Source organism: Rhyacophila brunnea, unplaced genomic scaffold (genome assembly GCF_057557595.1).
Source record: "Rhyacophila brunnea isolate RB1 unplaced genomic scaffold, BYU_Rbru_1.0 scaffold_2, whole genome shotgun sequence".
In the NCBI taxonomy this organism is placed as follows: domain Eukaryota; kingdom Metazoa; phylum Arthropoda; class Insecta; order Trichoptera; family Rhyacophilidae; genus Rhyacophila; species Rhyacophila brunnea.
Window position 1 is genome coordinate 40,565,468 of NW_028232859.1, and position 24,910 is coordinate 40,590,377.

The 24,910-nt window shown below is 34.8% G+C and overlaps 2 protein-coding genes across 2 annotated transcripts; one reads left to right on the forward strand and one right to left on the reverse strand.

Annotated features, from left to right (window-relative positions):
• Positions 1-631: 631 nt before the first annotated feature.
• Positions 632-5,759, reverse strand: Ccs (Copper chaperone for superoxide dismutase). The gene is made up of 7 exons (XM_085946721.1): positions 5,588-5,759; positions 5,331-5,408; positions 3,518-3,632; positions 2,597-2,760; positions 1,722-1,829; positions 1,160-1,215; positions 632-1,028 (listed from the first exon to the last, which is right to left on the reverse strand). Exons 1-7 carry the CDS (start codon positions 5,600-5,602, stop codon positions 881-883), a joined length of 684 nt encoding a protein of 227 aa, XP_085802847.1. The 5' UTR covers positions 5,603-5,759; the 3' UTR covers positions 632-880.
• Positions 5,760-7,175: 1,416 nt separating this feature from the next.
• LOC147072322 (uncharacterized) lies at positions 7,176-16,433 on the forward strand. Its single transcript, XM_085946747.1, has 6 exons — positions 7,176-7,348; positions 7,688-8,735; positions 9,319-9,439; positions 15,382-15,552; positions 15,697-15,889; positions 16,258-16,433. The coding sequence occupies exons 1-6, from the start codon at positions 7,202-7,204 to the stop codon at positions 16,369-16,371; spliced, it is 1,794 nt and encodes a 597-aa protein (XP_085802873.1). The 5' UTR covers positions 7,176-7,201; the 3' UTR covers positions 16,372-16,433.
• Positions 16,434-24,910: the final 8,477 nt, after the last annotated feature.

Sequence of the window (24,910 nt, forward strand, 5' to 3'; positions counted from 1 at the left end):
AAGGTCGACAATAGTAATAATACTAATAATAATGTTTTTTTTTTAAATAAAATCTCCGATGATTAGTGATTTTTGCCAAAAGATCGATTTAAATTAACGTGCCGAGACGCCGAGGTCGATTTCATACTAAATTATATTTGAATACCGAGCTCTTCAGCCGCCCCTTAATCCTTTAAAACAATTAGAAAACATCTTTATTTAAAAAAATCTGTATCCTCTAATTTAGAATGACATTGGCACATAGCCGCAAGCCCGGCAGTCATGACATTTTAAGTAGATTTAGAGCTTAGCGATTGGTCAACGTGCACATGTCCGCAGCGTCGCGAACATGGATGTCAAGTATCCGTTTTCGATATTACATACAAACTTTAAACTCGAAAATCTACATGAAAACGACCGTTACTTTTCATGGATTTTTTGAAAGGAGCGTGACTTGCACTATCATAATCAATTTTATTAAAACATGAATTTAGTAGGAGGTGGCGTTTGTTTGACTTTGATACCAAGCTACTCAGATATACTTGATGGAAATTAATTTTATGAACAAATGTGTTTACAACAATATTGGTTTCATTGAACTGTATTCCTTAATACAGTAGGAACACATAATATCTCAATTAAACGAAAGACATTTTTATGAAAAGACATTTATTTTAATCGATTAGGTACATACTAAATAATTGTAATAATAAACTGGCTCTATAGTTTTTTTACAGTTCCAAATTATAATATGTGTTCTTCAATTTTGTCTATATGTATATTTCAATTCAAGGAATGTAAAATAAAAACTCCCTTAGCCGAAAATTTTAAGAAAATATAATATGTAGTTATTATACACTTATTATAACAGATTCTTACTCCATAAGAAAAGAATTATAATTTATTTTGGTTCCACTTTCAGTTGGCGACGACCTTGACCAGCTGCCGGTACATCTCTTTCATCCCATAGAGTTATTCCATCACAGGCACAAATTTTCTTGCTATTTTGAAACAGGCCGGCCGATCGGGCAATTATACCACAGGCAAATCTGGAAATTTAAACATCACAATAATTTACTACATTCAAACTACGATTACAAAATCGATCAATGAAAAAACATCTTTCGGCATAATATTGCTAGTAAATACGCACACCAAATTAAACTAATTACAGATTTACCTTTTGTTTTGATCCTGTGATGCTACAGCAAGTGAGCGTCCCAAAATTTGATTGATCTGAAAGACATAATGTTGGTAAAATATTTTACTGAAATAACGACTGACCAAAACTAAGAGGGACCCTTATGAACTTTTGATATTACAGGACAAGGCTACAGTTTTTTTTATTAAAAATAAATAATAAGTGAAAAATCGAAGCTTTAAACTTCTAAAACTATTTTTTATGATCGACAAAATAATTCAATGCAATTTAGTAAGTAATTAATAAAACAATGCCATCCTAACTAAATCAAGATATATCTTGACAATATCTGTTATCTAAAGTAAATCTAAAAATACGTTGAATATTGATGGTTTGTGAAGGACGCGCGTTAATAAAGTGAAGTTTGCTAATCCGTAATTTACACTGTGAGAAGATTTAAAGCTAATTTAAACATTAGTTCTAGTAGTCCCCTTTTCCCCCGTTTAATTTCCATATATTCAGACTACATCTTCTAGAGAAGGTTTGCTGCTATATCTTTGGTCCCATTGTTGAGTTTTTTTGCAAAGAAAATAATTTATACCTGTAAATTTGGAACAGTAAATTTGAAACTTGCTCTCCCATTATCACCAACATTGATTTTGCCTAATTTTCCAATTGGGTCCCATATCGGTCCTAATGAATCACAGCCCTGCAAAAACAACCATAGATTAGTAATTTTCATACACAAAGAATTATACTTAGTAATATCATGTATTGATATACAATATCAGAGGTGGTGAACCTTTTGATGATTAGGTGCCAAAAAGCTAAGAAAATATTTTAAATAATGGGTTACATGGCAAGGGACCAAACGCTTTTCCCCAAAGAAATTTTCATTCAAAATTTAGATTCAACCATTTTTTAGCTTTCCTTCCCATTTCTAGCATATCAGTTGTTTTCAAAAAATGGTTGACCAATTTTTTTCAGTGTGGGAAATTTAGCTTTCCTCCTGAAAAGGTCAGTTATTTTATCACAAATAAATATGCAGACTTGATCTCCGATATTTGCCATGTACTTGCTATGTATCGTTGTTACCGTTAAAATTCCAGGATGTTTGAGTCATCCCAGTTGAGGTTCTACAATTCTTTTGTGTACCGGCAGAATTTTGTCATGTGCAATTTTGTCCATTATAAACTAATAAGCTCCTCCCATTTAGTAGACAACAGCGCCTAGAAGCGTAGCCAAGAAGATGTTGCAGAAGAGTAGTAATAACCCGTTTTTTAAATAAAAGTAAATTTATTTATTGTATGTCTGCACAAAATTTTTAATTCATGACTTCAATTCGCGGTTTCATCAGTAACAGAAGATAAATGAATATAAGGATAATTTTCACGTAGATGAGACCTGGTAAGATAATAAGAATAAAGGTGTTGCAGTAAAAATATTGATAAAATTCATAAGGTAGAAATTCGATACCTGAGAAAGATCGCCTGCTGCATGCACTTGAAGAGTGTGCTCTCCAGGTGGGAGACCGTCTAATGTTCCGTCTACCAATCCTTGAAATTTATCAGAAGTTCCTGATAAGTGTACAACTCCGCAAGCTTTTTCACCATTCATCATTGCAACAGCGGTTCCACCTTCTGTAAATTATATTATCACAAAAATTGTTTGGAAGAGATAGATAGAGAGGAGAGAGAGAGATAATACTAGTATGCTTAATAAAAAGGGAGCCTATAAGCCTTTATTATTATAATTATATATATAATATTATTTGTATTGGCAACACTGAATTACATTGTGGGTAAAATGCAAAAGGTGGCCAGACTATAGATGTTGAGAAAACCTTATATATAGATGGAACCTAAACATATGAAATTGAAGAAAAACAAGGACCTCTGATCCATTAAGTAAGCTGTAAGTGATTTCGCATTGCAGAGAAATTTACACCATTGCTGATATTTATTTGTCAATTTATAGGATGTATGAAAAGAAAATCCGTAATGACGAATAGATAAGCAGGGAATAATATTACACTTCAGCTTTATCTATTTAAAAAATTCTCTAAAAATAGTGTAAAACCATTTATAGCTGCACTCAAAGTAAGTAATCACAATGAACATAAAAATAGGCAGCCATTGTGTGAGTAAAAAAATCGGAACGGCAACTGAGTGATATATTTGTGGAATTGTGAAATGTGTGACATAATTTCAAATGTCATAACAGAAATAACGTATAAGGCTCCTTCCATTTATAGTCCAAATTCTTTGAGCTTGACAAATGTTTTTGGTTACTTCCGGTTTGCGAAAAATTGTATGTAGGTATAAAAGCCTCAACCCACTATGGCTATGTTAAAACCAGGAAACGCTGCATTAGGCGATTATTTTCTATATGTAATACCTCCAAAACCTTGGAGAACAGCTCTGCCTCCTGTCAAACGTTCTAGTAGACTGGCAGCTGCATCGCAAGCTAACATAGTTTCCATAATAACCACTTCATTTCCCAATATTTCAGCCTAGAATAGAAATTGAGAAAACGGTATACATCATAAAATAAATTGCTGTGAATGGCTGTCAACTCGTAAAAAATAATATATCTATAATAATTATATAATATATCTACATAATAAGCTATTTATAAAATAAGCATAGACAATCAAATTTTATGTATGGAGGGGAATCCATTAGCTTAAATTCCTTTAATTTGATTGTGTGGAAAATCATATAGGTACCTATTAGACGAGTGATGCACACAAGAAGCCCTCGAGATATTTTTCGGTGGTTCTGCAAGCTTATCAAGAATTTTTAATTTTCAACTTAATGGTTGCTACGAATTTTATGAAAATAATATTATTCTGGTTGATAAAAACAATATAAAAATATTGTAATGTGTATTACTTTGCTTTTGGGCATAATATAGACATATTTTTCATTAAAAAAATAGATGTAACCTTCATACACCTGCGGACCATTGAACATAGGAGAAACGTTTTGCGGACCGATAACGCAGAAATAAAAACATAATTTAAATATTAACGTATAATAACATCTGATCGTAGTTGATTTCGTCACGTAAAACCATTAATCTATTTTAAAAACAAAAACACAATGCACAAAATATTTGCAGGTGCAAGATTTAGCATAGGCATTGGGACGACAAAAATTCGCAGACCACCAGAAAATTTCTGTGAGAAACACTGCTGTACAAATATTATAGTCCGAGACCTGGGTTTCCAAATCACTGTGACAAGTCCTGATTTTTCATATCATTCATATCGGCCAAGACTATTCTGTAATTTTTCTAATCATAATTTTTCAAAAGTTAGGTTCAAAACAATTATTTTTATAATTCAACATCATAATAAATTTTATAATGCAACCGAGACCTGAACAAAAATGAACCATAAGTGCGAGTAAGCATTTGGCACGCTTATATCTCCGCACTATGCGTTACAGTAAGATAGAATTTCTATGGCTGAATTAAATATTCTTTCTAAACGTTGCCGGTAACAATGGATTTGACTGATTACATTCATTTAACAACTGCGAGCATGTGTTGCTGAAATTTATTGTTTTTGTGTTATATATAAAGTTAGTGGTACTTAATTCTTTTTAGTTATTTTAATACAACATAATATTGTTAACTATGTTGTGTTTAAATTTTGTAGCCGTACTGAGAAGCAACACGATGGTATAACATTTCATAGTTAAGTTGATAATAATAAAATCGAGGTTCTACTGTGCGTTATATGCAACAAACATGGCTTCATTTTGCGGAAAAATAGGCGCTCTCTATGTATCATTACATTAACCCTTTAAGGGTCTAAGTGTGAAACGTTATATAATGACGAATGGCAGGAGAGTTTTCGTTTTACTGACAAGTCGAATTAAACCCGAAATGTCTTGTCTGCAATCTTGTACTAAGAAATATGAAAAAAATATGTTAAGAGACATTATGAAAAATAATATTTAGGTACATTACTTAACAGTAAATAATTTCCGTTGGCGTTGGAGTTAATCTGAAGGTGTTGCAAAAAATAGAAAAGGGCGTGCAAATATCTTTTCGGAAGAGATAGTTAAACAATTTGACATCCCTGGGTGGTACTTGTCGAGATATTTTCTCGAGATAATAGTGGGCCTTGGTTAATGGTGCGCATCACTGTATTATTAGACTACTTATATAATAATATAATAACACTAGCACAAATAAAAACCTTGGTCACAGTTGATTCTTGAAGAAGAGCCTTTTTAAAAGCTTCCTTATCCTTGACTCGCTCAACCATGAACTCCAACTGTATTTTAAAAAATAATATAAAGTTTTGAAATACGCAGTATAATATTCACATTTTAATTTAATTCTGAATTCGCTTGAAGCAGCTAAAATAGTTAATTTTATTTTAATTGTTATGGAAGTCTTTTTTTAGTCTATCAGTTCAAGGATAATAATGTCAATGTTTAAGTCGGTTCTTACCTTCGAAGAAACCATGATTGTGAAAAGCGAATGAACAGGTAAATTTATTAAAAAATTGACATTTCAAATTCTTAGGTATTAGACTGTAGTAATTAAATTAGTAAAATTGTATGTAAATTTATAAAACCGCCTACAGTGGTAGGTACTTCTGTTTTTTTCGGTATGTCAAACTGACAGACGGAAATCATAGACAATAGACTAATATACGACGTATTTGTCATCTTCTATTTAAGTGTTGCCATATTTTGGTCACTCAATCCAGTAATTATAATATTTCTGGAAAAATTACATTATGCGTATTCTTTAGTTGTTTGTGAAAATAAATCCAACGAATTCTTAATATTATTGGCTACAAATTTAAGATGTTCCGTTTCAAATCAAAGTCGAGGTTTTTTTACCTTTTTAGTTTTGTCAGCGTTGGGTGCTATACATAAAATGTAGTCTATGCTTTATGGCCAAATGCAGTGTTGCCAACCGTACTATAATTATAGTATTTGTACTATAATTGTGGTCTGCGTACTATGTGCGATATAAAACCGGTATAGTACGCCCAAAATACTATAATTTTGCATATCGGAAAAAATATGTAAAAAGTCATAGACTATAGATACATCTAGACGCCACCCGTTGCATTGCTAAATGAAGCTACGTGCCGTGCGTTTGGATTGTGGGCGAACGAACGCATTCACCTACAAATGTTCGAGACCATAGACCATTTCGCTAGTGCTCGCCCAAATTGCTCGCACTAGACGCTCAGAATTAAAATATAATTTTCTATTTTTTTACGTTATATAGTATTTTTAAGCGGCCAAATTCAACCATTAGGTAAAGATATCCATAATTTAAGTTATTTTAAAGAAACACTAGGTCACTGATATTAAAATAAATAATAATATACGAATAAATTGTCACGAACATGTATCAACTTACCTATGAAACGTAATACCATCTTCTTGCTTATCAGTACGGCTACCATATTTTAATACAACACGCAGAACCACATTTCCTACTTAATTAACTAAAAATATATACCACTGACTTTATGTTTAACACAAAAAATAGCAAATTTAGCAACACGAACTCGCAGTATATCGATGCTACGTGAAGCGATTCACTATGATTTGCCAGCGATACTTTTTGAAACTGACTCAAAAATATGTAGACCTTTTATCTTAATCTAGCGCGTGTCGCAGAGATTATAAGGGTGCCGAAAACTTTCTCACTCGCACTCATGCATCGTTTTTGTTCAGGCCTTGTAAAAAGTACTAAAATTTCGATATTTCCGTTCGATAAATTGGTGTAAAGTACTATAATTTCGCAATATAAGAAGATTTGGAGAACTTGGAAAAAAATTGCGCGAAAAACATGAAAAAATCCCTTGACTTTGGTTTAAAATGAAATTTCTTGATTTGACTTGATTTTGAAGCATTTTTGGTCGGAAGAGGTACATAAAATACCAACAAAAATACAAAAAACCTATACATTTTCAACAGGTGACAACACGTACTATATTTTTTCCCCAAATACTATAATTTTGGAGGCTCTGTACTATAATTCCTGGCAACACTGGCCAAATGTCAATATGGTCAATTTATTGTCAACCAACATTTGAAAATGGATGTCAATAAGCTTTGTAGAATTTGTTGTTCAAAGAAAACATGTTCCCAACTAGAAAATATCTACGTTTCCATTGATTCGATGTATAAAGATATGCAGCCTTTTTGTTTAAGTAATTTCATGATGGATTTTTTCGACATCATGGTAATAATATAGTGTAGTGTTTACATTCATTGTGTAGTAAATAATAAACGATGCAAATGATTATTGCTGAAAGTCTACTCTGCCTAGATTTTCTTAGAATAAATTATACATTCATCAGTTCGATTGATATCTTCATTGTGTGGCTTACCAAATTGTTTTCATACAGTATTATGATATTCTAAATGTCCCACAATAATTTAAGAGGATTTAGTCAGTACCTATTCACTCTCTATGCTCTGTCTTGTGCCAGACATGGTGATTTTAAAGTTTTAGAACGACTATGTAGATACTATATATTATATTTTGATTTGCTTTCTATACTTACATTTATTTTTATAGATATCGGAAGACGATAATTTACCACAGAAAATTTGTAAACTTTGCAAAAAAGAAGTGCTGCAGGCATACAAGTTGGTAAAGCTATGTTATAAGTCAGATAAAAAGCTACGAGGCTTATTTCTGGTTGAAAATGATAGTAACAACTTCAATACTAATGCTGTAATGACAAAAAGGATACGAAAAGGAAATTATAAGCTTATGGTATGGAAAAAAAAGTATGAAAAAATTCATCGCCCAAAGAAAAAAACAAGACTTAAAATGGTTGAAGATATTAGCGAAAACAAAACGAGCAATATCAAAACGGAATTCGAAAATACCATTGAAAGTATCTCAACTAACAACGCAGATAAAAATACTGAAAAGTCTGTTGAAGAGTGTGAAACAAATATTAAAGTTGAATATGATAATAACTTTGAAAATAATATCTCAGAAGATGGGGTAGAAACATGTATTCAAAGTAAAATAATGGATAATGAAGCCTTTTCAGTGAGCACTAAGACGTCACATGATGGTCAATTTGTAAAATTACTTTTGAAACTATCGACGAGGAATTCTTCTAAAGAGACGATGATTCCTGATAATAATTCTAATACCGGAACAATTATTGACGTTAATAATATTATAGATAAAAGACAGAATGACCATGCTGTTGGGTTTACAAGTACCAATCCCGATTCTTCAAATAAAGGCAGTGGATTCGTAGAATCGTGTTTAGGTGAAAATAATACACGTTTGAAAAGGAGACTGAAAGTTTTAGACTCGTTAAAAAACAATTTTAATCATAATTCTGATGCCGAATCAAACTGTTCTTTTGATGATTATATAGATTCTGATTGTCAAAATGACCATCAAATGACTGGTGAAATAACAGATTCTATGAGTAAATCTTATGTATGTAATATCTGCGGGGTGACTTTATGTTCTAAAGGGTCACTGCGTGTCCATCAGGTCACTCATAGTTCTGAGAGGCCATATGCTTGTGACAAGTGTGACCTAAAATTTAAATTGAAATCGCACTTGATTGGACATCAACGAAATATACACGAAGGTATGGTAACATGTTCATGGCCAAATTTATCATAGTCCTAAAAGGGCTGCCCAGGGCCCCAGAAACCGAAAAATAAATTGAAATGATACTGTAATTATATCCTGACATAACAGCCAAAAAAACACAATTTGTAGACGAATCAATTAAATATATTGAGCAAGTTTCATCTTAGATTGTATTTGTTCTCTGTATTACCTGAGCATGCGTAATAAAAATTACGAGCAAATATATAATAGTTTTTAGTTAACACACATGATAATATAAAGTAAATAAATACTTGAAAAACTATATTTTAATGTTGGGTTTTTTGGGGCCTACAATAAATGTTGGCCCAGGCCCCCTTCAAGAATAAATCTGACCGTGAACATGTATATAGTTTTTTTTTATCAATTTAAATAAACAATACATATGTACCTCCTCTTATATTGATATTTTTTAAATTCAATATTTTATATGGCTTAAAATTGACAGATAATTAAATTATAGTAAATCGACAAAAGAACATTAATTTGTTTATTTCAAGAAATTACATACACACATGACCACAGTTATCTATGGGTAAGTATGTATTTTATTTTTGCAGGTGTTAAGAAACATTTTTGCAAAGTATGCAGTAAGAGTTTCTTTGGATCTGCCCAGTTAAAGTTTCACGTAATGACACACACCAAAGAATATCCCCATCTCTGCACACATTGTGGTAAAAGGTAAGCATTATCATTCATAGTATGCACACAGATACGAAATATCTAATAACAAAAACCGATAAGTCCAAAATTCAATATTAGTGGGAATTACATTTTTGTGTGTAAGCATACCTGGTTAGTTTTGATGTTAGTACCTTTTTTATCAAATTTTATTTTTATTAAAACTATGCATATTTTATATTAGCTAATTAACCCCTTTTTGCAATAAATCCAAAAAAAAAAAAATTTACATGTCAACATTTATTTATAAGTAAATCTTTAGGTTTTTAAACATTTTTTTTGTGTCATTTTCCGGCGCTTTAGAAGTTATAGGTGATCACACATGGAATATAGACATTATTTTTATGACATTTTGACCATATGTGGGACATATGGCCGAGCGGTTTACATGTCGGCTTATAATGTCGTGGGTCCCAGGTTCGAATCCTGGGTCTGGCAAATGCACATATTGTTTTTTAATTTATGTTTGAGTTACAGTATGGACCGAATAGGTTGAGCAAGTGATCAACCCGTACCAACCCGGCCCATATGATCTTATTAGGATTGGACATGGTCATATTATGTTCTTAATTAACTTTTCCATCCCATCGAACAAACAATATATCATCGCCGTAGATATCAAGGGAGCCAGTCCACAAAATCATAATGCTGAGAAACAGGCGCGCAAAGATTTTATGTGACAAAAAAAAGTAACATTTTTTTATTGAATTTTTTTGTTTTTAAAGATATAACGGTGAAACTTTGAACATAGAATATACTTTGTGGTGTTATCTTTTTATGATTTAGTACAAATAACAAAAAAAAATAGTATCTTAGAAGTTATGTGTGTTATATCTCTTGACCACTGAATATTGAAATGTACAGTTGGCACACGTGTGTGGTAGTCAAAAGAGTTTTGTGGCTTAAATCCATTGACCACTGCATCTTTGATGATTTTAAAATGCTTTTGTGTACTTAACTCATTTTCGCCAAATTTGTGGCTTGGATCACTTGACATCTACGGCGACGATATATATAAAAGTGCCTGTGTCAAATATATCAATTATTGTTCAGCACAAGCGATTGTTTCTCATCAACAATATATATTATGATTATTAACCCAATGTGTTATGATCATTCCATCCAACTTTATTTTTGTATGTGGAGCAGCAAACTTACTTTATAAATACTTTTTTGAAAGATATCTCTGAATAATATGAAATAATTTAACAATTTACCAAAATATCTATTTTCAATGCAAATTTCTCGTTTTTGATTCACAAAACAATGAAAATCCGCATGACAATAACATAATGAGCATAACAGCTATCTACGTAAACATAACTACTTCTACACTATCAACATCTGAATCACTTATGTCGACATATGTATTTCTTGGTGTAAAATATACCAAAACATTATTTTGACATACACGTAAGCTATGCTCCTATTGCATTCATATTAAATTAGCTCAGTGATTCCCAAAGTGTGGTACGCGTACCCCCCGGGCTACGGGAAGAGTTTGGTGAGCTGCGCCTGGTGCAACAAGCATTAATACGACATCAATACAACATCCATGCTAGAAGGTTTATCGCATGCGGAAGAAGAGCAGTTATTGTTAGAATTAGCTTCAGACGGATTCTTGAAAAATAAATATAAGGATTGTACTTTAACATCATTCTGGTTGCAAATGCAACATGTATATCCAGTTTTAACAGAGAAAGTCCTGAAATACATTTTGCCTTTTCCAACTTCATATCGAAGTGAAGTTGCTTTTTCAGCATTTGTAGACATTGAGTCAAAAAAAGGAATGGGCTTTTGGATGTGGAACCGAATCTCAGATTAAAATTAACCACCAGGGAACCAAATTATGATGATCGGTCTCAACATAAACAAATTCATCCTTCTCATTGATTATAATAAATGTTTTTAATTATAATAAAACTTTTATTTATACTTTACTAGCTGACCCGGCGAACTTCATACCGCCTCAGAATCAATATACTTGTGTTAACTTATTAGCTGAATTATATTCAGTTTTTTATTAAGTTAAAATGAATACTCAAAATGAATAAGTTCAATAAATGTGCAAAAATCAAATCAAAATGAAAAGTATTTTAATTACATTAAACTGTACACCCACGATGACCGCGTAGATTAAGCGCCTGTCTATGGTGTCGAGGGTCCCAGGTTCGAATCCTGGGTCTGGTAAGTTACATATTGTTTTTCAATTTGTGCATTAGTCAGAGTATTGTCCTAATACGTTGAGCAAGTGGCTGACATCCATTTTTCGTAAAAATAAAATCTGTTAATACAAACTTCCACTTTGTGGAGGCCCATATGATCCTATTAGGATCGGACATGGTCAAAAGAAAAAAAAAGAATGTAATTCACGTGGCAGCAGGGCTTTGTTAAAGCGAATCGAAATGATTCGCGTAGCATTGTTGCACTACTTTCTGTTAAACTATTTGCTAGATGGGTTGCACTCAGGTCGATTCCCTTCATTGAAGCACCTTGTGATATACGACATTTTTCGTTTTGTTGTCAGGTGTGAAAACAAATAAAGCAGATGGTTTGCCGACACATGAATATTTTACGTACAATTGACCATGAGAGAAACATTCATTTTATAGATTCAGGCCACAAACACTCAAGGATTGGCCTTGTAATTTGTTGATCGTCATGCCGAATGCAAGACGAATTGGAAATTGAATTCGTTTAAACTCGAATGGCATATCGGTTGGGATCATCGAAATTCTCGGAATGAGAACTTCCTCGCCTTTGAACATTCCTTTGATTATCGTCGCGTGAATCAAATTGACCATGAGTTTTCTCACCACCAAACGCGTTCCGTTACATAGTTTTGGTTGGTTCAGATTTCAAAGTATGATGACTACCGAGCCAACCCTCAGTTGTAAATTGTGCAGTGGCAAGCCAGGCAGATCCAATGAGTTTAAAAATTCAGTTGGATAGTTGGTTGCTTCGTCTTCGTTTGTTACACAGTCGATAGATTTGAAGGAATGCAGTGGACCAACGATTTGATTTTGAATTGTGAAGTTTAACCCTTAACACTCGAGTGCCGCCATATCGGCGGCATTAGAAGTTTCCCGTATTACTCGAGTGCCGCCGTAGCGGCGGCACCGCCTATAAAGTCATTTTTTGTAATATTTTCAGAAATTTTTATAATGCGATTTCAATCAAGTTAGAATGAATAATAATAGGTTATTACATTTATCTGAGAAAAAAGTCGGCAAAAGAATACTGCGTGCCTAATTTCAACATAGTATTTTTATCGGAATCTTCTCTTTTTTTATTCGTAGGTCGTCGCTTGCAAGCAATGTTTTTTTGTCACATAAAGTTTATTTATTGAACGTTCCCAGACTAGAGTGAAGTGTTTGTCACGCATGATTTTGAAGTGTGTTTATATTTTTTATTGGTTCTCGCTTGCGCAGGGGCGTCTCGTATAGTTTACAGTTTTATATTTGAATACTGTTTTTGATGACAATACTTACTAGTATATTATGCCGATTCGGAACCTATATAATGTGAAATACTCTAATGAGTCAAATGAAAATTATTACGTATCGATTTATTATTTTTTGAGAAATCTTTTGATAATGTGTACCGCACTGGGAATGAGTTGTTATGAGCCCGAAACTAATTTAGGAAATTTACGAGACAGCCGCTTATATTACAAGTGTATTTGAAGGCAATTCATTTGTATCATATTTACAGTCATAACGGACGATTTACACTTTATAGCCAGTTCTCTACATACCGCTATTTCATTACGATTCTGTGATAAGCCAGGATTACATATTGGAGATTGCTTTGTGAAATACCACACAATGAAGAATTATAAATAAACTAAAAATAAGTACAGTATATTCATTATAAATTTATTTTACAGAATAAAAAAAAAAAAATTTTTTTTACATTTTTTTCACCAATTAAATGTTTTATATTGAAATTATGCTTTGTGCGGGAAAAAGTCTCGAGTGGGTGGTATGTACCTATAAAAAAAATTTCGAGTGGAAAAGGTTAAGTGATCCACATCTTTGTTCTTTGCCGCAAGAATGCTCGTTCACTCAACCAATTGTGATTTTTGTGGTTAGCAATGATATTCGGTAACACTTTGTTGATGAGTTCGTCCATAGTTGAGACTAAATTGCAAAAATTCAGCGGAAACGAAATCAGAAATCGAAGATAGGAACACGGCCGTTACCGATAGTCAGCAATTGCTTGGAGAAATCTTCGGCAGATGGATTGTTTAGCAATGCAATTCGCATGTTTATCGTCAGCTGAAGTTTCTTCACATAGCGCCACAGAGTCGATGATTTGAGGCAAGCATTTATTTCATCGGCAGCGGCTGATCTTGGAATGACTGGTAGTGTTTGGCGGAAATCGCCAGATAGTAGAATCATTGCGCCTCCAAAACTTCTTGAGTCGTTACGCAGATCTTTCATAGTTCGATTAAGTGCTTTCAATGCGCGTTTATGCGCTATTGTGCATTCATCCCAGGTGATGATTTTACTTGCTAACAAAACTTCGGCCATTACTGAGTGTTTCGCAATGTTGCATGTCGGTTTTTCAGTCGTTTGCAGGTTTAAGGACAATTTAAACTTTGAATGAGGCGTTCGGCATTCTTCTAGCAACGTGGCCGCTATCCCAGAAGAAGCATTTGCTACAGCATTTTCAGATCTCGCACTCACAGTATCCAAAATCAATGACATGAGGAATGTCTTCATACTTCCACCGGGCGCCTCGAGGAACCCTCGAGTAAGCCACCATTTTCATCATTAATTGCCTTCATTGATGTATCGTACACTTCTTTCTGTTGGGGGTTCAACAGTGGTACATTCGTTCGAACTGATTGGTTCAATGCATCTCGATCATAATATTCACATTCATGTTCCAATTCTCGATTGAAAGCGTCGTACATTCCACGATGTGGCGTTGGCATTCCTAACTAACAAATTGCTGCATGTGAGGTAACACATGTCTTCGATCAAAAGCAAAGCCTGGTTATGTATCTCCTCATTCACCTCGAGATCGGGATTCCCTGAACTGACACAAATTCGATGTAAAATGTCTTCTGACATGTCATCCTTGTATTTGTTCTACAGTTCAGGTGGATTCGATGGGAAGAATGTCGAAATCATGATAGTAAATAAAGTGCGTATCTGACTTAGAGATGCAGAAACAATTGCTTCAGCGATTTTCATATCGCAATGAGTATCGCTTTCAAGCAAATTGAGCTTTTGACATGAAGCACGAAATGTTGGGCACACTACACCATTGACAGTTAGACATTTCGACATCATTCTTTATTTTGTTTGTTTGTTTCTTGTTTATTGTTTCTGTCATGTATCAGAGATGGCGTTGTATACGGATTTAAATTTTTTGTGATTTTCTTTTATTTTCGAATTTTGCGAATGGTTCATTGTTCAAAATGTCAAAATGTATGAGAAAATTAATTTTATTCACAATTTTCTTTTCCGTGAATTTTTCCGATGTTTTAATAGTTATTCTGCTATTCGGCGCTGAGACAAATCCAACAAATCAAAGATTGTAAAAATCGGTCCAGCCGTTCTCGAGTTATAAATGGTGTAACTAACCCGACTTTCTTTTATATATATAGATTATGAATGAATTTTATTTTCCGTTTATTATTATTTTCTTTATGTACTAAAAAAGGAAAAAAATAAATATATTTTGATTATTATTAAAGTATATGCAATTTTTTTTTTGATGAGGGCTACTCAGTGTTACGAAAATTATAGAAGGGGTACGCAGATGTCGAAAGTTTGAGAAACACAAGGAAAAAGTTCTTTCTGATATGTTAAGTCAAAATGGTCAACATCTCACATAGGCACTTCTAGCATTAGGCCCCAGATATACATTCTACAAATGATTATGATATTATATTTATGGTTATACGTATACAGAATCATCTTTTACAGATTTGCACAACAAGGGTATTTAAGAGTTCATCAGAAAATTCACACTGGTATAAAAGACTTGAAATGTGAACTATGCAATTATATTAGTGGAAATAAAAGTTCTATGAGAATGCACATCAAAGGTGTACATGAAGTTGACAAAAAACATCAGTGCTCAGATTGTGGCTTAAGGTAAATTATACCAAGTCTTATTCTTAGAAGAATGTTTTTTCTGAAACTAAATATAAGTCGAATGTTCGCAAGCAGAGTGACTAGTTGTACATTAATTTTCTTCATAATAATATAATAAGTTAATCAGTTAAATTATAATTTCAGATTTATGTATCCTTCTGGCTTGGAAAAGCATATGACAATACATACTGGCATTAAAAAACATTCATGTGCAGAATGTCAGAAGACTTTCAGGACAACCGCTAACTTAAATGACCACAAGAGAATTCATTCAAACGAAAAACCTTACAATTGCAGACATTGTGAAAAATCATTTAGAATGTTTACACACAGAACGGTACGTTATAACTAGATTTTTGTATGTTAAGAGTTTCTAATAATTGTTAGTTTCCAAATTAATGAAATAAAATTAATTTAATTTACTCATATTTTCTTGAAATAATAAATTAATATATAAGTAGTGATATATTATGATCAAATAAAATAAATAGTTTCAAGTTAGTTAGTTAAGTTAGTTAGTAAGTTAGTTATTAAAAACCAGTACATAGGCATTGGCTAGTAAACCAGAATTTTAATGGCTAGAGTTTTAATATAAGTACCTACTCATCTTATTAATGGGTATTGATTGGATAAAATCTAAAAGTGATGGGAGGGTACCTATCTATTAATTTTTTCATTCTTAAATTAATTTTTTTTAATTTACAGATACACGAACGGATACACACAGGAATCAAACCATATATTTGTGTTATATGTACTAAAGGATTTCAAACAAGGAGTAACTTAAATGTACACCAGAAGACCCATAATAAAGCTTAGAATGTGTTTTTTTAAATGTCTGAATATAATATTATGTTCAATAAATGTGATGTCCCTCTCTATACATGTCTTGCAAATTAATTATTTCATATTGGTTTTACGGCTATGTCTCTAATAAAAAATTCACCATAGATATAGGTAAATCGTTTTACAGTGGCACCATGGGTACGGCAAATGCGACTTGCAGTTGTAGTGGTATTATTTGCTAGCATTGAAACAGGCATTGTCGCAATACACGCGCGAATCGCCTATGGTGCCACTGTAGAATAATTTACCTATACATGCAACATGATTGGTAAATTTATAATTTTTGTTATTAACCCACTGTGCCAAACCAGACGATAATCATAGGTGATATTTGCAAAACATCACGTTTAACTTGGAATTAGTTTTAAGCACCATAAACTACATGTATAAACTGAATGCCGTAACTCATAAAATGTATACTTCCGGTTGTTTTACAGAGATAAAACATTAATATACTTGATTACCAGCACGAACTAAGTCTTTTAACCCATATTACCAGATATTTTCTTCTTTGCATTTCGATATGAGAATTTTCAAACTTTCATTTTGCTCCTGAAAAGTGACCAAAAGTGATTTACTGCTTTGTTCCTTGGGGTGTCGATTTAACCTTTTTCAATAGTCAAATAGGTACTTACCAAAGACATTGTCTAATCCAGGCCCGGGCAGAAATGTCATTTTTGAAAATCGCATGGTGAAACAGATAATATGTAAATTATTACCTCTCGAAGGGAATATAAAAAATGTATTGTTTGCCTTCTTACTCCAATGCATAAAACATGGCATTTGTGTTAAAAATAATGCAATAGACATGCTTGCCTAACTAGAATTTTTAATAACACTAATAAACTCAGACCTTGTTGGAAAATAGGGTGACCAATAATTATTATAATAATAATAATAGTGAATCTTGTTTTATTTTCATAACTTTTTTAATCATCCTAAATATGTGTAGGAACAGCATTCTTAAGTAGGTAGGTACCTACCTACAATATACATGCAGTAGGTACAGAAAAATTTCAGTAAATTTTGAATCTCTCGGACAATAAATTAATAAGGTGAGTCGGGGTAAGTGTGACATATAATTCAATGAGATGAATTTCAACATGGTTCATGATGAATAGGTGTGTTTTAAACAGTTGAAAACTTTACCGTAGGATCTACAAAAGCATTACAATTAATATATACAGAAGGAACCCACTGTAGGTATTGTCACCAGACAAAAAAAACCCTTGGTCCGCAGTTTCAAATCACAAATCCACAACCTAATCAAAACGCCCCCGGCTAAATGTTTAGCTTCCCTGATCCACGTAATAATAATTGCAAAACGCATTCTGTCGGCCGAAGCAGCGTGCCGACGAGGGACAAGGGTGCATAATTTTTTTTACCTAGCACGGGATCGAGCGGCCAAGTGAAGTACTGTTGTTCAGTAACCTTCCCCTCTCTCTTCCCCTCCGTAGAATGGACCCGCCAAAATTAAAAGAAAAGTCAGTCCGGACCTACCTACCAAAGCGATAACATGAAATAAGTTTCACGCCGGAGGGGCGTGAGGCGTGCCCCCGCGCAATTAATGACGCTCCCGGCCCATTTTTAAATCAATCGTCAATAACCCGTAATCGTTGTAATACCAATCGGTGACTCGCGCAAAAACCCAACGAAAGTTAATCAATTCCCTAGTGAGCGAAAAAGTGAATCAGTGCTTAGTGCGCGGGATAATAATGATAAACCGACCCCTAATATAAAGACAGTGCGGTAACTAATTTAAGACCTCTTTAGATGTAAAACGATGTAATATTATCAATGTTTGCCTATGCCCTAGCGTAAATAAATGTAGTTCCACGTGGGACTGTCAAATCAAAGACGTGTTTTATCTTGAATTATGTATCCTGATGTCCACACATGACCTGCAACCCGAAGTGATACCGGATCAGGACATCTACCCAGAAGACATGTGAGTTCCTCTTTCCCCCCGGTATCAGTATATATTACTATAATACGATATTTTAATATTTTTTGATCACTAGTCAGTTTGTTACACTTACCCGAATTTGGGGTAAGTGTAACTAAATTCATCTTTATTCCAAAAGTACTTCAAAATCATAATGTATTATATGCATAGAATGGTAATATTTCATTTAATGGATATTAAGTCTTGAGTTAAAACTACAGTAAGTATAGAATTTCAACAAAATGGACTAAAACACTTTTTTTGGGGTAAGTGTGTCATACTAATGTATGAAGCGCTAGTGATGTCCCGAAAGAAAAACGACGTATTTTTATTAATTAACGTAGATAGTTGACGGAAATCCGATGACACTAACGAGTTTACTTTTTGAAGGATCATGGGAAGAACTTGCTATGTCAAGTTGACAGTCAACATTATAATTATATCCATTGTGGACAATCCTTTAAATTCAGGTTGATGATTGTACTGTTTAATAAGACAAGTTATAGTACCAATTGATTACAAAAGGATCGCAAACTTTTATTCAAACATATTCTACAGCTTGCGGTTTTTAGCATGCAACATGTTTTTGTCTTGCCCACCCGGCCGGATTCGTTACGAAACACACAGGCAGCGGTAAGAAATCAAAAAATAAAGTCACGAAAGTAGCGCGGCGCGCGCTGGAGTGGCTTCAGTCGGCCGCGAACGTTTACGTTTACGTATATTATCTATGCCGCGAACGGCGCTTCGGGAATAACGTGTGACCCGCGCCCCGCAATTTATTTTATTTTCCTTCGAATTTGGACAACCAGCATTCAGAGAATCAGTAGGCAAAGCATGTTCCATGTTTAATAATTTTAGCCGTTAGGGTTTAAGTAACCTTCATATTTAAATAATACCTAACTTATTTCTTTTAATAAAACCTATAAACCAATAATTGTGTCCGGGTACTTCGATTTTAAACGGTGTGTTAATATTATTTTCTTTAATATAGGTACTGTCCAATTAATTCGAGGACTACTTTTTTTGTGAGACATGCTTTTCCAACGTATGCAAATTTTCTGCAAAAGATGTTTCAATCTCTTTGGGTATTATTAATATTGTACTTCTGCTAAAACTGTCTTCTCTTCTTTCGTAAACATGGTTATACAATATATCCTGTTTTTTTTACACATTCAACTGTTTTTTGTAATTTTCCTTGGTCGTAAGCTCCTTTACTTATCTGTCTAATCCCCTTTCCTAATCCTTTACTTACTAATCTGTCTTTCGTTTATATTTACATGTGGAAAAAATGCACATTAATTATTATCACATGTTAGATAAGCACTTATTTTAAAAACTTGTGTATTAAATTGAAACACGTGCACTCTTTCGAGTACCTACCTACTTAGCTAACATAAAACTATAACAATAAAATTATAAACTTTTTATTTCAATTGCGAACATTTTTTCGATCGATATAAATAATGCGTCGTGTCCCATCACTAGTTAAAATAATGGTAATAAAACTGACTAGTGATCAAAAAATATTATAATGTCGTATTATAGTAAGATATACAGTGAGTTCCTTCTGTACATATTAATTGTAATGCTTTTGTAGAGCCTACGGTACACACCTATTCATCATGAACCAGGTTGAAATTCATCTCATTGAATTACATGTCACACACCCCAACTCACCTTACCTACCTAATTCAATATAATGACTTATGTAAGGTTTATTACCACACTGTCTTTACAGTGTTGGTTATTTTTTGATTGTATTATATTTTAAATATAATATTTTATTAGGTACCCAGGTATTAATTTAATACATTCAAATTTTGCGGGTTTTGGTATAGTATCTCAAAAACCCCTATAGCACAAATTCTATATGGGGAATATATATTCGCACAATTGAATAGACTGTTTTCACAAAGCGCTGACAACATTTAAAAAGGGCTTCAAATTATTGGGTAAGTATATATATGCATTAACAGCAAGTATTTTAATAAAAAATCGAGCAAGTATTTTATTAAAAAGGTGGGAACTATTTAATATGAACAGCAAGTAAAAAATGATTATTGGTAAGTATTATAATATAACAATGGAAGTATTTAAATTATGATAGGGAATTATTTAAATAACAACAAAACACTTGCGGTCTAGCACTCACTTGCGGTCTAGCACCCGTCGCGAGCAGTCGCCTTTCCGTGCGCTCCGACTCCAGCTCAGACTTTCTACACTCGAGAACTTCAATCACCGCAATACCAGCCGACCTAGCAATCTCAACCCAATTTGCTACATCCTGCCGACCAGCAAAGCTACCTACTTTTGCCGCTACCAGCCGACCTGCAAACTCAACCTACTTTGCAACATACTGCCGACCAGCAAAATATACCTACTTTTTGCCGCTACCAGCCGAGCAATTTGATATTTTGCAATCCGCCGCAAGTGACCACCAGCCGACGACAAGATGGAACACATCCATACTGAAATCACCAGACTCGCCGCCTTCCGGCCCACCAAACTCCGGGATCTCATGACGCTGCACTTCCTGCTCTTGACGGCATATCAAGAGCAGGCCGAGTCGGCGTCATTTCCAGACCCTCCAGCCCGCCCTCCTCCTACCTGGAGGAAAAATTTCAACCAGCCACGACGCCCATCACAGCACACTTGGACTCGGACCACTCAACACCAACACACATCATCACACCTCAACAGCGCGCCGATCAAAGAGGCACACCCAGCCTCCAACTCAGGACAAGATATCGACCACCTATCGGTCGTTATCAGGGGCTTCCAGATCGGCACGCACACGGAAGACATCACCAATGATCTTCTCAAGAGAGGCCTCCCGATCGTCAGCGTCAGGAGGATGACGCGGGGCAGGAGCCGGCATCCACTGCCACTTGTCCTAGTCAAACTCCTAGACAACGACCGAGGGAGGCAGATTCACTCTCTAAAACACGCCCTCCGCCGGAATGTCACCATCGAAACACCGCGGAAGTTCACCACCACCAACATCTCGCACCGCAACACATACCAAGTCAACGAAACGACGTCTTCCCAGACCCAGACAGACGTTCGGCTTCACAAGGAGACCTCGACGGAAGCTGATGTCACCTTCGCTGAGGCCGAACCCATAACCCCGGTAACACAACCGGCAATAACAACTGCACCTGAGACCCCAACTTCCGACTCTGTCGTTAACCCACATGCAGAAACGACAGAGTCCCAGGAAGAGGAAAGGCCCGAGACCCCGTCATCCGAAACCGAGGAGTTTCTAGACACCCTGGACGACCACGAACAGGCCCCCGTTGACTATACCGACCCTGAAGACGAATCAGAATCCGAGCCAGAATTCAACTACGACCCCGAAACCTCGCTAAAACTAGCAGGGGAAATGATGAGACGCATGCAGCAAACGCTCATCAACTCAGCCCCGGAGAATGACTCACCCATACTTAACCATATCAGAGAATTCTCGAAGAGCTACAACGAATACATGCTCAACACCTCATCCGACCAACACGATGATTCACTGAAGACCAGCAACCCTGCGTCACCAACTCCCGATCAAGAACTCACAAACGAACACCATCCGACTGACTACAACGAGACAGTGTACAAGCTCGACGAAGCCGAACACACAGCCCTCTCGTTAAGAAGCTCCACAGCACAACACGATGCAATCAACAACCGTCCAGACACTGCATCACCATCACCCGACCTACCAAAGAAATCCAAGAACAAGAAGAAGAAAAAGACGACCAACCCGCCTAATCCAGGCAAAGAAGAATCCAACATGCGCGCCTTCTTCCTGAAGAAAAAGTGAGCCTTCCAAACCACGCGCCCGAACCAGGACCAAGCCCACCCCAGCCAACCGCCAAGAAGCAGAGCTCCGAGCGGCGATACTCGGAGCTCTTCCAGGCTAAGACGAAGACCGGAAGCGAAGAAGACGAACCAAAACGACAAGAGGTGTGCGAAGAAATCGACGGACGCCTGCGTGAAGTTTGTTTTACTTTTTAAATTCATCCAGACCTAATCACCCAGATCAACAACCCGGCCTCGCTCGGTCGCGAAGCCGCCGAGGCCGGGCCTCAACATCAACAATCAAGCTTTCACCAGAGATAGATACTACATATAAAGGGGATAGACGTTAAAATACCGTCGAGGTGGCCCAAATGTATAAGCTTATATCCTAAGTAAGTATTTAAATAATTAATGGTAAGTATAAATATCAATTTGTCAGTATAAAATCTATTTTGGACAGATTTTTTCTTTTACAGAAATAACTTATTTAGTAGCTTCCTTATTATGTTAAAGTTAGTAGGATAGTATTGTTCTTTCTAGCTGGCTCTCCAGAACAGATTGTACTATTAGAATGGTATTTCTCTATTATTTCATCCCTTACGCCCATTTAGTGTAGCAGCATTTGTGTATCTATAAAATGGCTCAATGATGCAATGCGAGTCTCCTGAGCAAGCTTCTCGTGCCTTTAAGATACTATTTCATTTTAACTATCAGCTGTAACTTAACTTAACTGCACCTTCAGAACCATCAGTTGTAGGTAGCTGTTAGGCATACACTCTTGATCTAAGCGCACTTCAAAGATATATGTAACCTTACCTTATGAGATTCAAACCCCTAATCTCTACTTCATTGCAGAGTTAAATAAATTGTAGTGTCTATTTACTATTATATACATTTTCAACTTTGCAATAATAACAAGACATACTTCAGACTTGTATAGTGCTTATTACATATTATTTTCAGTATCAGAATTAAATAATAAGACAGACTTCAGTTGTTTACAATAAATGTATTTATGGTAACAAACATATGACAGAATAAGACGTTTCCTTCAATGACATATCAATTACATACAACCTATTACTAAAGACGATCGATGTCGATCAATTTGAATGATTGAAAATGATAATCTAGAATACACACCCAGTCAAACGATAACATAAAAAATCTTTTCCTTCAATTACGTACAACCTATTACTAAAAACGTTTATGAAATTCATAAAAGAAAACAAAAAAATTGTGTTGTTTTACTGTTATATTATTTTATGCAAGTCTACATATAAATAACACAACATTTTATGATTATCGGAAAACATTCCGATAATCGCAACTTTTGACTATTGACAGCTCGATTTTTTTATTCGTTCGTTGTATAAGTCGATCAGTATCAGAGCATAGACAAATCGGATGACTTATGCCAGCGCTCCATTGGCAAGCCAAAAGTCCGAGGACAATAAGTGCTCGGCCGTAGTCATTTGGCGGGCGCGGCGCGGCAGCGTCTTGCGAAACTCAAACGTATAACCGTGTGTAATATGCCCCAAAAAAGACACTGTCTACGAATATTTTACACACGGTTATACGTTTGAGTTTTGCAAGACGCCGCCGCGCCGCCCCTGCGCGATCACTACGTTCTTGCACTAAATCGTCCGATTTGTCTATGCTTTGCTACTGATCAACGAACAAATAAAAAAGTCGAGCTATCAAAAGTCAAAAGTTGCGATTATCGTAATGTCTTCCGATAATCCTATAATTTTGTGTTATTTATATGTAGACTTGTATAAAATAATATAGCAGTGAAATCAATACAAGTTTTACGTTTTATTTTATTAATTCCGTAAATTCAAATCAAAAAATAATTGATAAATCTCTCATTGTAATGTGTAAATTAACAAATTAATCAATAAAAATGTTTAAAACAATTACAGATTTTTTTTCGGTCTGAATAATCGCGTATTAATGTGAAATCTAATTTCCATAGTGTTCGACGGACGAAGTCTGGCAACTCGGAGAGTAAAATATCAAACATGTTTGAAATCCAACGAGCCTGGTCTGCGGATTATAAGTGCTCGTCCGTGGTGGTTAGGCGGGCGCGGGGCGGCGGCGGGGCGGGCAACTCAAACGTATGAACACGTCTCGACGTGTCCGTAGACAATGCGCGGGGACGGTGTTCGCGCGTGTTGTTTTGGCGCGTCTAGCTCAACGCAGGCAAGATCGTACATGCGGCGGGCTCTTCCCATACTGCGCGCATAGAGGTGTCCGCACTGAATGGACGGGCACCGACGCGGGAAACGAGCGAGTTGCGGGTGTCTCAAACCATCATGAGCTTACCGCGTGCGTCTGGTGTATTTATGGTATTATTTTCACAAAGCATAGATAGTGCGAAGTGATGTAAAGTAGGTATACGTTTTATAACGTTGCACTTTTCACTACACTGATACGCCTCTTTGCCTTATTACGTCGCATAAAATTATATCAAATATATATAAAAATTATATATTCACTTGTATTAATATAATATGTAGTACTAAATAAATATATATTATGTAAAAATAATATCTTTAAATTTCAATAATTCTTAACGCACATATAATATTGTATACTTATTTTACTTATAGTTATAAAGGTAGGTACATAAAAAAATGTTTTTTTTGTCTATAATTATTCAATATTCTTTCTCATTTATCTCTTTATCTAATTTCTCTGTATTTAAATTTTAATATGATTAACTATAATTATTATAATTTATATGGAAACTTTGCTTGTTGCAATATCTTT